Source organism: Tetranychus urticae, chromosome 1, assembly GCF_039701765.1.
Source record: "Tetranychus urticae isolate SD_2017Ah chromosome 1, NJAU_TeUrti_SD_1.0, whole genome shotgun sequence".
Taxonomy (NCBI): Eukaryota; Metazoa; Arthropoda; class Arachnida; order Trombidiformes; family Tetranychidae; genus Tetranychus; species Tetranychus urticae.
In genome coordinates, this window is record NC_142958.1 from 32,234,528 (window position 1) to 32,251,308 (window position 16,781).

At 30.6% G+C, this 16,781-nt stretch overlaps 1 protein-coding gene across 2 annotated transcripts in view; it reads left to right on the forward strand.

The window, feature by feature from the left end:
- Window positions 1-2,456: 2,456 nt before the first annotated feature.
- Window positions 2,457-16,781, forward strand: part of LOC107362037 (cell adhesion molecule Dscam1) — a 47,459-nt gene continuing 33,134 nt past the window's right edge. Inside the window, exon 1 of one of the 2 annotated variants that reach the window (XM_015929030.3) lies at window positions 2,457-2,944. In XM_015929030.3, the coding sequence (XP_015784516.2) occupies window positions 2,866-2,944 (79 nt within the window). In that variant the 5' untranslated portion in view covers window positions 2,457-2,865. The remainder of the gene's footprint in view (window positions 2,945-16,781) is intronic. The other variant, XM_015929031.3, reaches the window with a different exon arrangement.

Genomic DNA, 16,781 nt, shown 5'->3' on the forward strand with positions numbered 1-16,781 from the left:
TCCACCCCCAACCTGAAAATAACCGGTTACTTTTTTTACCGCCAAATTTGAAAATCACAACCAGAATAATAACGTCTCTTAGCGCCATCTAGAGGTTGGTAGAAAAATTTGCTTAATAATATGAAGCGAAAGCGATTACAGATAACAGGTCAACCCTTTTTACATTTATTTTTAAAGTGAATAAGGTCATTGCTAAAAATTTTTCAAATTCTTTATCGAACTTGAACTGAAATTTGATCGTTGATAAAGTAACCGGTTATTAAACATCTGCATAATTTCATTTAAAGTAGATTCGCAAGTCAATGAAACCAGTTAATCTAACTTCGGAGATTAGTTTACAACTTACGGTACATTTCAATTTTTTAGTCACTAGTCAATACGAAATAGACTCGAACTAACAGGTCAAAATTTAAAGTCAACTCAAAACCATATAATCATCTAATGATCGATGAATAAGACTTTAAACATGTTTCTCTATTTAACGTCGCTTTTTTGTTTTTAAAACAGTACCCATAAACGTGGCTGGTCAACACTGGCTGGTCTGGTATTGTGGAGGAAAGAGATTGGATATTGTATATAAATTATAATAGAATTGCCATTGATTCGAAGAAACGCCTAGAATTACTGAGGATCGAAAACATGGTTTAATTAAAATTAAGTCAATGGTTTAATTTTCATTAATCAGTCAATTAATTCCTCTTATGGTTCACTTTGCCGTTTGGGATTAAAATGCTCAACAATGTTAACTTTGGATCAAACTGCCATCTATTGATAGAGAATTGAAATATTTTGAAACTAAAAATTTTCAACTTCGATCTCAACCAAAACTAAGTCCTCAACACTCCCGCTCGTTTCTCTATTATAAAGTACTTCATTGCTCTAACTCTGAATTTTCATGTTAAGGTGTCACCTTTCATGCATATATTTTCCTTTTGAAATAAATAAATGATTGACAAAAGATTTAAATCATAGGCTTCCGTGAATTGAATTAAGTTGAAGATCATTCGATTATGATTCCCATTTCATTGACATTACCTAGAAACTTTTTAATACTTTTTAATTTTTGATGCAAGTCGATAATATCCAGGAGATATGTTTTTGGATATGTCCAGGTGTGTTTAAGTATCCATCAGTTAGTGAAATATGATTATGAGGCAACGCGTATATCTCATGGTATAACAAGTAGCGACCAGAGTAAAAAAGTTTTTGATAATGAGGTCATAAAATCAGTTGAATGATCATATGACCTCAAAACAATTCAGTTTGGATTCACCTTTCTCACTTTCTATTCGTGGAAATCAAACAGAAAATTCAGAATAGTTCACAATGATATCGGAACTAAATTAAATCTACTGAACTCTAATGAAAGACTGAAAATCAACAATCACGCCATTTGTTAAATAAATATCTATAAATAAGCCATTTCATAGAGGCTCAACTAGAGGATCTGAATGTTTTCAATTTCATTGCTTTTGTAAATAAGTCATTCAAAGACAGATGCTTTACCATTTACTCAAGTATAATAGCCTTTTCAAGCTCATGATACTAAGCATTTGGAGAAAAGAAATTAAAACAGACAGAATCTTGTTTTGCTCAAATAATCAAATTACTGTTCAAGTTGATCATAAGCTGAATGACTGAAAATAAGATTCAATGTAATCATCGGTTAATAAAAAGTCATCATCATGATAAAGGTTCATCAACAGCGTTTCATCTTCAATAGTCTTTTCCGAAAAATTTCTTGATTGAGATCTTTTCAGATGAGCTTGTACCAACAATTCATTATAAAAATCAAATCAATTCTCATTTCGATCATCGATTGGTTGATCAACTCATGAAAACGATTATTCAAAAGAGGCAAAGACGTGCAAATTTTCCGAACAATTCTGAATTGCTATTTAAACCTAAAACATGAGTGAAAACAACGAATATCTTGGCATTAATTTTGTTTTGGAATGGAACTAAAAACTCAGTTTTCGTAGTTTGACTCAACAATCGACCAAGAAATATGAAAAGCTCAACGAATTCTCGACGAAATTCAGCAAATCCAAATCTTGAATATAATGTTGATTCAGTTTTATATCGAGCTGATCAGGAATAAAATGAAATTTAAAGTTTTCATTCGTTAAGGTGGAATGCAAGAGAAGGGTGAAAATGTGGTTAAATGTACAATTAGCTCGAATTTTAATGATTTTTGTCGAATCTGACATTTACCGTTATCTTACTGATGTTGTAAATGAATAAAAAGTAACAAAAATGGTGTTTTAAATGAAAAATTGGACAAACATTATAGTGATATTGTTCAATGAAATGAGATAAATGCGCTGATTGAGTAAGCGCAAGAGCATCTTATCCTTAGTTGAAGATCCCGGTTAACATTAGCCTTTCCACTGCTCCATCTTCATCCTCATCTCGATCATCATTTTCATCATCATTGCTCACTTTGTTTCCTAACCAAAGGGAGTCCATTTCTCACTTTGATAGTCACTGTTTTCCCATCACTTTCATTGAACACCGTAAAGGCAACAACAATATTTATCCATCTGATTCTTCATCTCTGTCCATCTTCCAGTCTGTTTATCATCATCATTATCATTCCCTCAACTTTATCTCTCCTCAATCATCATCATCACTTACCCATCTTCCTCGAACATCACTTTTCATTCAACTTTTCCTTTTCCTTCCTCTTTCTTTATCCATGTTTTACTCACAAAAATGTTCAACGGAAACCGGCAATTATACCAACAACAACAACAACAACAAAATCATCAACAATAACGATAATAACATCAACAAAACCAAAGCCAATCAAAAACAGTCAAACCAAATTTGATTTCATTCATTGAACTATCAAAAGTTGATTGAATGTGCGGCTCAACACTAACATCGTTATCATCCCAACCAATTTCATCGGTTAAACTTTTCAAAAACTTCATCTTCATCGGTAAGTGATCGATCAATTAATCCCTGAAATCCGTTGGTCGTTTCCCCGAATTAGATCAAAAACTTGAATCGACATTAACATTGAAACATTTTTTCGATATTTCCAAGATTCAAATGAACTCGAAAGTGATTAAACTTCAAAACTCAAAATTTCATTTCATTTTTTGGTGTAAATTTTGCAAAACTTCATGCAAATGAATTTCGAAATTTATGAAAAGATAATTTGAAGAGGAATAAGTCTTCGAATCGAAGTGATTACTAATACTTCGGGCTCGAAAAATTAAAAGGCAAAACTGAAGTAAAATGATGAAAGTTGATTAACTCTGGAAGCTTATGAAGAGCATAATTTATGCAAAAAGCCTAACACTGTTAATCAAATTTAGTCTCAAGTATATATTAAGTGCATTGAAAAGAGTATTAAATCTATTCATTGATTCAAAAGTTTACCTTGAAGGTGTTTGTAGACCTTAATGTATATTAATAATGAAAGTTTGATCAAACACTTGATACGTTTTTGTTGTTTTTTACGGTTGTTGATAGCATTTACTCCATTATTTTTGCTGCCTTTCACCCTAAGGTCATAATTCACCTCAAGTCTTGACGATAAAAACTGTTTCTTCTGCCCAAAGGAAGGTTTTCAAATAAAGTAGATAAACATTGACTGATAAAACTGTTTCAATCACAAGCCAAGGGAGTAAAGTGATGATGAAGATGAAGACAGAAAAGAGAAGAAGAGAAAAAAAGGAAGAAAAAAAGACAAATAAACTCTCAAGTGCTCTTTTTGAGGTAAACCAATGGTAAACATTTTACTTATTGTACTTCAATCATGATCATCTTCATGATGAGATCTTTTTCCAGACTCTCAATGAGTAAATGTGATGATACCTTGTTGATACACAACAATATACTTTAGTCGACTGTTCATTATTTAATAAGCAACTCTTAATAAACTTCATTATCTCATTGAAAAGCCTTTTGTTTTAAATTTCAATAGTTATTAGCATATTAAAGTTATTGAAACTTTGAATAAAACTGTAAAAACAAAGAGGAAAACCTTTTGTTTGTTTGTAATATCTTTTTACCTTTTCAGTTTCACCATCAATACAACAACCCATTGGGAGTTACTAGACTTGTTATTTCACTCTCTTTTTGTTATTCAACGGAAATTTAATCAGGAAAATGCAATTAGGATAAAAGCGTTCCCAGCATTGGGAGTGAAAATGAGTTTATAAAAAAGTTTACCTCAATGATATTAGTCCAATGGAAAAGAAAATACCTCAAAGGTAACTTTTTTTCTCTCTTTTTGCTCTTCGTCATAATAGGCCAATGTTAATCAATTTTCAAAGTTATTAATGTTTACTCGGTGTCGCTTCAACAATCCAGTTTGTCGAGTTTCAGTGAAAAACAAGAGACAAAAATTGATAAACTTTCATAATGACTTTTGCCTGATCAAGTTTCATCTTGATCGGTTGGATATTGACTTTGAAAGTGTCAGATTGGTTTACTTTAAATATTGATTTGAAATAACAGTAATTACGTTCTGAGCTGAGTTGCATGTTATGCTCTTGATATAGACTCTGGAATAAACATTTTTGTGATTCTTAAGCGATGGAAATTAATTTTGAGAATTTTGTAAAAGGTTTGAAAATTGAGAAACAGATTTGTTTTGCATTGAAACATCAATGAAAATCTGGGAATTTTGTTGGTTCTCAAGGATGGAAACAATGTATTTGTCAAACGGAAAATGTTATTGATTAGAATGAACTTGAGGATTGAGGTTCAATTTGTTCTGATTAAACTGTAACATTCAATTTCGAAGTGAGTCTTGCCAACAAATTCTCAAATTTCAGGTGATTTTAAACTTGACCAGTAACCTTAAGAAGAAATTTCAACTTGATCTGAAGATATCAGATTCGAGTTTCATCTGAAATCTGCTTACAAGTTGCTTGTTACAACTATCGAATAGCAACAAACTTTCGAAGCAAAAATAACTTTAAATGTTACTTTGAAGATCAACATTTATACAGTTTAACCAGAAACACAGTTTTCTTGTGAACAGCAAAAGTATCTTTAGCTAATTTGTTTGGATTCAGAGCTGAGTTACAGAACTGAAACTAAAATTTAGAAAAATAATTATCTCAACTCAATGGAAATAGTAACTTCTGGAAATGGAAATCTGTTGAATTCTGAGAAACAAGTCTTATGACAACGGGTTACACTAAACATGGAGTTAGGGAGAAATTTTGCAAGAAAATTTTTGTCGAAATAGAAAAGGTACAAACTGAGCATCTGAACGGTAAATGTTACCAAATGTCGGTGACTTTTATTGGGATTAATTCATTTTGTTCATTTCAAATTGGATTAACCTTTTGTTTTATGTTCGAAATGAATTGAAAGATCATGATTATCAAATTGAATTGTCAAATAAATTATATTAACATTGCAACTATTGATGTTTTTATCTCTTCTTTCCCTGCAAATTGAATGTTTCTTATGGATAAATCAGTTTCAAGACAAGATAAATGATTTTACCCTTGCAACTGAATAAGAAAATGGAGAGTTTTATATAACTTATATGAAACTCTGCAGGGAATTAAAATGCAAAACAAGTTGAAGATGAGGATGAAAATGTTGGTGATGATAAAAAATGAATGGACAAAAGGAATGAAAAGAAATGCTTTATTCAGATGATAATAGTTATTTGATATTATTTCAGGTCAAAAGTGAATTCTTAGTTATATTTATGTAGCCAAGTTAGCTTAGGTAATGCAGATAAGATGATGATCTGAGGAAGATGCAGGAAGAGAGGAAAAAGGTCAATCAGACTCACCAGGGAATGCTCATGATGCTCAGTTGATCATGATAAATGGTTATCACTTTAATTATAATGCACTTTTTATTCGTTTTCAACGCACTCAACAGAGAGAACAGATTGACTTATCAAAGTCGAGAAAAAGCCAAATTTTAAATGAAATACAAGATGAGACACTACGTTAATCGATGGTTTTCTTGTATTTCAAACAACTTTGCTCACGACTTCATCAAAAGTAATGAACAAATCACTCGACAAATCAGTGCCACAACAAGATACAAAAACAGATTCAAAATAAGTCCATTTGAAATGGCGAAAGGTCAATTTGAAGATGGTCGAAATTGAGTTTCTCAGAAAATCTTCCTTTGATTGAAACAGCGAAACTATTGGAGGAAAGGCGTAAATCAGAAATGGATCAGCTAATAAGCTTAGAAGCTGATCTTGAATTAATATTTGAAACAAATAGATGAATCACATTGAGATTATCTGAATAAGGAATGAAGAATCGAAGTTTTGAGCTACAATCTGAGCAATGGTTCCAATAATTCTGTCAATCCACCTTGAAACTTATCTTTCTTTTAGTCCGACGTGATGAATTATCTTCTTCAAAACAATATCAAATACAAAAAGATTTGAATGAAGCAAGTAAATCATTGATCAGCTGTTGAGATCGAAATTCCGGTTACATTCGCTGAAAGAAGTTAAACTCGATTTTATTCGTATTTGAGTTTCGACGAAATTTGATTACAATTGTTATTTATATCATTTAGTAGATTATTAATTACTCCACTCATTTGCCTGGAGTTTATATCTTCAGAGTGGTCTAAATAAATTCAACAAACATAATCAATAGAAAGATTATGAGCAATAAGTCGAGTTGAAATTTGATATCATGTTATGAATGATTTTACATTTCAATATTCTCATGTTTTCTGTTTACCTGAACATTTTCCGCTATTATTTACTCTTGATATTGGTCAAAATTTTGTTAGTCTCTTCATTGGATCTTCTGGACAAACAATTATCTGAATTACTTTTTACTTTTTTGTTCATGTTTTTATCATGTTCAACTCTCAATGGACCTTGTCATCAGTCTGGGTCAGTCTTGACTTTCATCAACTTTCAACATTTTACTCGCCAATAACATTAAATGCAATATTTTCATCCAACTTTTACTTTTTCCCATCAACTTTGCCTTTTAATACATCAGTTAACTGATACAGAAATGATGAGCAAAGAAAATATCATTTTTACCAAAAAATGTTATTCTTATCAAATGTTTAACTTGGAGTAAAATCCCATTTTTGAGCCAAAATTCACTCCATCAATTTATAGCAAACAAAGTTGACCTTTTCATTGAAAACGGTTAACATTGAATTTAAAAGTTAAAGTAATTATAATTTGTTGAATAAATATTTAATGTTAAGGGAAAATCGTAACAATTAATTGTTTGCAAAATGAATAAAAGAAAATCAATGATAAAAATGTTCATCAACTTGAAATGTCAACTTGAACAAGCTGATAATTGGCTTTTCAGGTGATTTATCATGAAAAATTATTCATTTAGAAATCTTTTTCTTCTCATAAAAACAAATGAAATTGAAATTTACATTGAATTATAAATAGATGTTAAGATTCATTTGAATGGTTAATTGAGTGAATCATGAATCACAATTTCAGATTAAAGGTAAACCCATTGAAAAGATTTCACTTTTAATCGGATTGTTTAATCAACTAATAGCAATCAATTTGAGCTTTAATTTTACCTAAGCTCATCACACCAATTAACTGAGTAAATGTTGGATTAAAAGGGAAATCATTTTTTGTCAAAAGTCGAATCAACTGTTTCAAGTATTTACATTTTTATCAGCATTTAAATTAACTTCATCTTCTGTTAATAATCACTATTAACCATGAATCTCTATCAACAATCAAATTGATCGTTTTCATGGTTTTCCTTTGCCTTCTTCTGTAAACATTGAGCTTGTCATGTAAAGTCTCATGAGATGAGCAGATGATGAGGATAAAGATGAACTTTTCCCTTCTCTTGTGCTTCTTGAAAATTGATCATCAACACAAAATCTCATCATGAAAAAGGCAAACTGATAATCAAGTTAAGATGCAAACCATATTTACCCAGTCATCATCATCATAATCATAAATAAAGTCAACCAGACTCTTTTTTGTGCCTTAATTATTTTACTTTATATTAACATGCCAACCCAAACCTATTATTATTTTGAGTAAATGTTGGTAACATCAATCTTGTTGAATCGTTCAATGATCTTGCTTCAATAATCGGTTGACATTGAAATCGACTTGTAATTGAATAAATTAAAAATGAAATTGTTGCCTGTGTGTTCATTGCAATTGCTTTTTTCTGACATTCTTTTCAAACTCAATTCAGGTTTTAATCAGTGAAAGACAAAAGGCACAAGGTGATCAAGATGAAGTTGGAGTAAAGCTTAAAGGCTTTTATTAATTTTCCTCATCAATCATCAACTTTTCCTTTTCTTCTTCTTCTGTGGTTTTTATTTGATCAACAAAGATGATTGGTGAAGGTTTGACAACAAGATCAAGTCCTAGTTTATCATCATCATTATAACCATCGTTTGGATATTGCAAGTTAAATATTTGAAGTTTATCAATGCTGAAGGGAAAGGCTGAGTTTATTCATAATCTTGAGTCGGGTTCAATGCTTATTGACTAAAATGTAAACAAATTTCAAGAGTTTATATTTTCGTTGTCAATCCATTGATTAAGGCACAACATTGCAGCTCAAACAATCGTTTAGCCGAGTTGAGGCGAACCTTGATTTTATCATGAAATGATCAAGTCAGACTCATTCGAAGTGCGCAAATGAACTCAAATTGTTGAGTTCATTCACCAAACATCTGCATGCTTCATGTTTTTTGTTTTATCACTGAAACATGATTTCATTCTAATAAACATTAAAAGCCTTTACTTTACAAAATCTGCAAATTATGAGTAACTTGATCTTTATAATTGTGTGATAAATATTGATCGGTTATTTTGTCGATTATTTTGGCTTTATTGTAGTATTTGATTGCCAATGAAAACTGTGATTAACTGTAATCAATAAAAAGATTTTAATTTCAAAATAATCAAGTTTTTTGGTTTTATTAGGAAACTGGAGCAACTCTGTTTATGCTTTTGTTATTATTTTCACTTCTTTAGGCAAAATATTTTCTTAATAAGCTTTAAACGCTATAAAGATTTAAAATTTAGGTTCATAGAAGAAAATCATTGAAGATTTGATCTGGCATGCAGATTCTTTCTGATCAGGAATTTGCATTTTGTGAAAGTAAATTGCTTCTTAATCTCAATAAACTCCAAGCAATATTTTATTCTGAATCGTTTATACAGTTAAACTAATTCGAATAAATCTGATTTCTATTTGCGTCAAACTTTTCCATCTGGCTTGAGCTGAGCTGACAATGGACTTCAGCTGCAGGTTATGGGATTCGGTTTGAATTTCATTTCATTCATACTTCGAACCTTTACTCAAAATAAAGGAGGATCACTTAATGAACTCCTCAACTTCGATTCTGAATTGCAATATCATGCATCAACTGATCATATTTTTTTAGAAAATTAGAATAGATAAATGACTTAGATGCTTTTCATTCGACACATGAAGTTATTCCTTCAAAAAGCTAACACGAACGAAACCAAATTTCATAAGACAAAAACTGGAGATTTCCTGATTCTTTCAATAGCAATTTTTACCTAGTAAGCTGAGATTCCCTGTACACAAGCAAACATCTGTTGTGGTTTCTTTCATCCTGACCTTAACATTATTTTCAATAGCTTTGGTCAATCTTTCAAAATTAACAAACAGAATCCTTTGTCAAGTATTTCAACTGAATCGATTCCAAAGGAAACTCGACTGTAATTTTATGATAACAGCATGACATTGAGGTCATTTAGTAACCATTCAGTGTGACATTAATGGCCAATAAATAGTAATTAAAGTGGCAAAAATAAAATGACTATTGAAATACTTTACAAAAGCTGTTCAAATGACTGGAGGCAATGTCTCATCACTTTAAGTTAAACTCAAGACTCAAACTGATGTAATTACAAAATGATAAACTCAATATAAACTGATAAAACAGTTTCAATTCAAGTATCATTTGTTCAAACAACGAATTGTTTACTTTTTAAGAGTTTCATGATATTCCAATAGTCAACACATTTCAATATGAAAATTGGCTTAAGGTTAAGAAGAAGAAGAAGAAAAATAGATTGAAATTGTGCTTGACATTCAGCTGAGAACGGATGTCGTTCATCAAAACTGTTATTTCCTGTCGAGTTTCATTACAAGAAGAAATATTCTTGGAAAGATAATGATTCTTTTCTCATTACATTAACATGTTCACATTAAATATCAATAAATGAAATGATATTTCAATGTAATAACATTTGAATCACACCTTACCATAATGATTATCATCACCTTAAGCCAACTTTAATAACCATTAACATTGTTTTTCCTCTTCTCCCACTTTTCATCGGCATAATAATTCATATCAGCTTTTACTTTATCATAATCATCAAATCATCTAAATATGATTAAAATAATGATGTAAACAAGGAACCAGGAATGAAAGGGAAACTGAAAGGCAACTTTTCCTCTTCTCTTGATAAATGATAAGTGACTTTACTTGGTTCACCTTTACCTTAAACTCAAGTTTACCTCAAGTTTAAAGTAAAAGACAAAAAACTAATGTTCAACTCAACTTGATCCATTGTAATGTACATTATCTTGCTTTATCCTCATCATTATCATCTCAATGTTTCTCTTGCTTCTCTTCCTTTGCGTGTTTATCATCAAAAAACATTGAAACACAATTTTCCTTCTTTTTTATCTTTTCCATCTTCTTTTATCTATTTTTTCCCTTTTCAAATTCAAATATTGATCAGGGTGGGAAATGGCTTTACAATTGATGGTTACCATTAGATGGGTAAATATAATCTGACAAATGAATCTTTCAGATAAAATACCTTTTCTTTTTTTATTTACTTCTCATGCAAAAATCGCTTTGACATTTCACTTTTGTTGTTACTTATTGTTCATCATTTGAAACATTTTCAACTTCAATTGACCTCAACAATTGATCAATGCTAATTGAAGAATTGCCAAAAAGTTGAATCGTCAGTAACATTCATTTTATTCTGAAAAACATGACTAAATTCATTTGTTTAGCTCAGCTCGTGTCTGGCCAATGGACAGTTCAAAGTCACTTTATTTGTCAAAGGCATTACTTGGTAACAATTGAGTTGAACAAACATTAAATTGGTTTTTGACTACGAATGAAGTTAACACAAATATTTGATGCTCAATGGCTCAGGTTTAATGCGAGTTTTGATAAGGCTTGAATTTTGAATATTCAAATATTTAAAATGGAAATGTTAAATTATTTTCATTGAAAAATGTTGAAGTCGCTTTGAAATCTCTAAAATTGCGGCAGCTTTTCAGAAAATGATTCCTGGTTTTAGCTTCCACTATCACAATGAAAAATATCAATTCTATATAAAGCGATATCAGTTCAATTTCAAATGACTGGTGAATGTAATTCAACAATGAAACGGAAAGAGTTTCTCAATTAAAGTTGTGTTCCAATGTTGAGCATGATATTCAAAAGACTAGTTTTAGAAGTCGAAAAGCTTCCTGAAAATTCAAACCTGATTTCATGTACTTTTTAATGGAGAATACAACAACTAAATAGTTTTGAGTTGTCGAGGAACTTTGATCTTTCCTTGGCTTCGTTCCAATCTTCGTCAGACGATGAAACACGAATCGCTTTATCCGAACTGGAAGTTCTAGGATTTCTGTAAAATCATAAATGAATAGGTTTTGGTGCAATTTAGATGAAGATGCCAACAGAATCATTTCATTTAATTGCATATTTTTTTGGTGAATTTAATTGTAAAATTATTCAATTTCAATGTTCGTTTCCAGTTGATGATGATTATTGAAATGTCAATCATACTTAGCAAACCTTAATTTGATTAACATTAAAATGTGTTCCTTGCTCAATTACCTTATTCAAACCCATTTTCAACTCACTCCTTTAATTAGATTGTGATTTGAACTCCAACTTTTTTTACACAAAAAAAAGGTTAAGATTTGTTGCCATTCACTGATTACAGTGAGATAATAGTCTTGTAATAATTAATCAATAGCACTTTTAGAGTCTTGTTTTCAACCTTTTTTTACTCTTCTTGTTGTTCGTTTTTTTTTGCTGGTGTAACTCATTTCTCAAAACAAAACTAATTAGTTTGAATGATTAATGAAATGATTAATTGTTAATGGACCAAACAACTTTCGTCTTTCATCAACAAGTTTCCCTTTGGTTAATTGGTGAATGTGCGAGTAAAAAAAGAGAGAAAAGCGATTCTCGAAAAAAGGCGAATCTTAAAGTTGAATTCATGTTATTAATGAAGAGAAACGTTAATTATGGTAATTTATTGTTCATCATTGAGTTCAAATGCAACTTGGTCCAATCAAATGGTCAATAAGTTGTTATTGAAATTGAATTTGTTGGTCATTTCCATCAGCAGTTGCAGTTGCAGGCAAAGATAAATGAATAATCAGTTTTAACAAATTGATTATCGTTGGATGAATGTGAATAATGTTTAAACAATGAGAGATGCTTCACAAACCTAATGATGATAACTTTGCTTATCATGTTTTTTCATTGGAAAGGCAAAGCGAACTTGAAGAGTGACCAATGTTTTCGTTTTTTTTCTTGCTTTGCTTTACATGAAAAACTGATTTAATCTGATTTTCTTGGAGCAAAACATGTTTTTTTGCTTCTTCTTACATGAAATCATGTTGGAAAAAAGTCAAACAATTGAAGGTAAAGTTTAGGATTAAGATGTAATGAAACAATTGAAGGGAAAAGAAGTGGATGAGTTTGGAAGAGGAAAGAGTGAGAAACAAGAGAATTACTTTTAATAGGAAATTCAGGATAATCCTTTTTTTTCAGGAGAAGAACATGTTTAGGGAATGAAAAAGATGATCAACATTCTGATTTACCTGGTTTAATGATAAAATGGAAATGCTTTTTTTCCTTCCAACAAAAACAATCTAAAATGAAAAGCTTTTCGTTCACTTTTTTGCTTCACTTTTTTGGACAATCATTGGCTAAATTGAGCTTCTTTTTTCAACCTTTTTCTTGGCGATAATTTTTTTTATTAACTTTGGTTAGTCTTTATAATGATTGATAAAGAAGTGAGTTGATAAGCCTGATTAGATTGAAACTTTTGTCTTCATTTATCATTAGTTTTTATGATTGATTGAATTTGGTGACTTGTTTGATAATGAATTGAACTTGTTTCTAATGCGATTAAACCAAATGGTTTATTAACAATTGATGATTCTTTTAGATGACAAAAAAAGATTCATTTTCTGGTTTAAAAAATATAGTTTATTATCAACAAAATTCACCATCTTTTCGGGTTTACTCTCTTTATTACCTTTTCATGATCATTTCATGGGCGAAGGTAAGTTAATATAAGTTTTGTTGGTAGATCCATTGATGACCATTAAAGTTAATCCAAACTTACCTTTGCTTCAACATTTGTTAATTCATCATTTAAACTGATTTCTGTGGATTTATCACTTTTCTCATCTGTGATTGCAAATGGTGAAAAGCAATACTCGACGGAAACATAAACTAGAGTAATCGACAAAGTTGCCTGAAAGATGATCAACTAAGCTATTCGACTGGTTTAGAATTGAAATTTTGTCCCATCAAAATTCAACTGCGGGAACTTCGTGGGCATAGAAATAAAACAATCTCCATTTACAGATTGATTAATAACTGATTAGACTAAACACTTTTCATCACTAAACAGTGAAAAAATAGTCAAATAAGCACACTGGCTTTGAACACAATTAACATAAAGATTATTGGAATTGAAGGTGTTTAAAAGGTCAAGTTGAACCAGAAGGACACAAAAACTAGATAAAGATGAATAAAAGACTTTTGAATGAACCCAGGGTAAATGAGGCTTTGAACATAATTCAGGTGAAGATAATTTGCTTCGAAGGTGAATCATAAAACACAAAATTTAAATAATTTAAGGTAAAGTAAGAAACTTTTAACGCAGCTGAAAGCAACTGTTGAGATCAAAGAGTAGAGGAGACTTCACTTTCTGGTTGAGACAATTTGTACAAAATTAGATAAGAAAAGGGAAAAGCTAAAGAAAATAAAATCTTTGGGGTTTGTTACATGATTACAATCTGTATTTGTGGATAGCAAAGGAAAGTGTTGATCATTTACATGATAAAATAGAGATTTTCAAAGTTTCCAAATTTTCATCACTTGTATTTACTTTCGAGTAATCGCGATCCAATTATTTGTCTAATAATTCGCACTCATCAAGTTTTACCATTCATTTGCTCATCACTTATTCATAATGAAGATCAGCCTTTAGGCAAATGATAATCATTTGATTACAGAAGTGAGAGTTTATTTATTCAGTTATTTACTGTTCAAGTTTACCAATGAAATCAACGAGTCATGAAAGGAGCAAAAAGTTGAAGCTTAAGGAAAATATAAAGTTGATTGAATGATGAAATGATAAATTGTTGAACAAATTGAGTGTTGGATAAACATATCTATTTGAAGACAATTGGTTTTAAGTTGAATTAGAGTTTCACTCTTATCGATTGTTCAATTGTTTTCAACAAGAAACACGGTCACTTTGGGTAGAACTGAATTTATCTCAATTCCCAACCTTAATGGAAAAATATTTTCATTTGCAATTTGATGGGTTAAACAAGCTCAACCGAAAACAGATTCACTCACAAGACTAAAAAAGACATTTAAAGACATCATCAAAACAAAATAGCCATGGAAAGGGTCCAAGCAAGAAATTACTGGCCAATTGATTTCCAAGTTCAATGAGTTTCATGAGTTACCAAGTGTGGAGGAAAAAAGTTGAAATGAAACTTGATGATGCTTTACATTTTTGTTGATTGACTTGTCAAGTCAACAGTCAATAATGATTGTATCTATTTTTAAACTGAACCGGTAACATTATGTACAACATTGAACAGGGATTGAGGAGAAAGTTATAATGATATTATAAAATTGAGAAGGTTCAACAAAAGGATGAAATGGGTGAGAAGAAGAAGCGAAAAATGTTAAATCTTTTTAGATTCGCTTTCGTTTCACTCCATTGATATGTTGAATGATCGGTCATCCATTAAAATCGCGTTGATAACCTTGACTGGTCATTCTGTGTGAAACAATGAATCAAAAATTTGAATGGAAATCATGAGAAGGAAAAAGAGTGAAAAGAAGGCAAAAAAAGAGTTGAAAGTGTAACTTGTGTCAAGATGAGCAGAAAAGCAGAGTTTCCCTGTTTCATTTAAACATTGAAACAAGCCTATTATTCACACAAAGTCTACTCACAATTTTATCTTAATTAAACCTTTCATTTGACGTTAACTTTATGTTAACTGTTTTTCCATTAACATGGAGTTCTCATCTTCACTCCCAGTTATCAGTTGAAAAAAAACCTGAAAAACCTTTCAAACCTCAAATTTGTGTGCCGATTCCACTTTTCACTCAACTTTGCTTTTATTGATTTATTTGTTAACTTCAATTGGAAACAAATTTGAAGCAAAAGAAGAGGAAAAAAAGTGTGAGAAGTAAAGGGTTGAACAAAAAGTGAAACTTGAAGTTAATCCATCAATTTAACGGCACTTTTAATTCCCTAATTTCACTCTCAATAGACTTGCATGAAAAACTTCCGTTTTTTCACATTCAAAGTGATTAACAGAGAAACAAAAAAGTAAAATCATTTGTAATGTCCAGAAGATGAGGAGAAACAGGGAAACAATGAAACAATATGAATGGGCAGAATTGGATGGAAAAGGAAAATTCATTTAAATGTTGTGAACTCGAGTTTCGATTCACAAGATTACAAAATTTTCTCCAGTTTTTTTGTTTTCTTTTAAGCAGAGAGGAAACAGCATGAAAAGGTTCACAATTGAAGAGTAGGAAGTGAAGAGAGTAAAATATGGAAACAAGACCAACATAACTGGGAGTGAAAATGATGCGAACAAGAAAAAAAAGTGAAATAACTTAATGTCAAAAAAGACTTGGAAAAATGATGTTAACTTGTTAAATGGATAACGGAAGGTAGACAAGGGATTCCAAGGCAACAAGCAAAAATATGATAACAAATCAGTGGGTTCATGTTATGCATATAAGTTGATGGTGTGAAGACATGAGATGATGAAAAGTAACGAGTAAAGTTTCCATGTCAATAATGACTCAAAATGGGCTCAATATTGTGCTTCCTGACACAAACAGTGAATCCTAAAACTTGAAATTATTGTTATTCTGGTTTAACCTTATTGTCTGTTCATTTTACCCTCCAATCAGAACAACAAGAAATAATCATTTTCTTCTTAACTGAGAATCATGTTGATCAGAACAATCTGATTTTCGTCTTTTCTCTTTTTACGTTTTTCTGCATTTTCATTGTCTATTAATCTTTGGATATAAAGATGAAGGAATAATTTAAAAGATAAAATCGAGATTCTCTTTTTGTTGCCTCAAGACTTTTTTTTGTTTCTATTCTTCGACTTGATGATAACTTCATGTTTATCATCATTATTCAGGATTGAGATCGAAACTATTTTCTAAACTGAAGAGTATTTAAATGTATCAAATGTTAACAAAGTGAATTGACAAACGGCAAGGGTAAATACATTTATACATATTACATATCACTTTAAGCCATTGGAATTGGAAATTTTGTCTTCTTCTTTTTCCTTCCATTTCCATGAGATTCTGACTGTGTAAAGAGACGAAAATGACAATCAGAATATTTTTTGTTCTCTTTCAGTTGCTATTCAATTTCTTCAAATTATATTATTCTCAAGTTAATATTATTCAGTTTTTTCCTTGTTTTCCTTTCTTTCAACTGTAATGAGTTTTCCTCAAGATTATTACAAATCATTACAAACCCTTGAGCT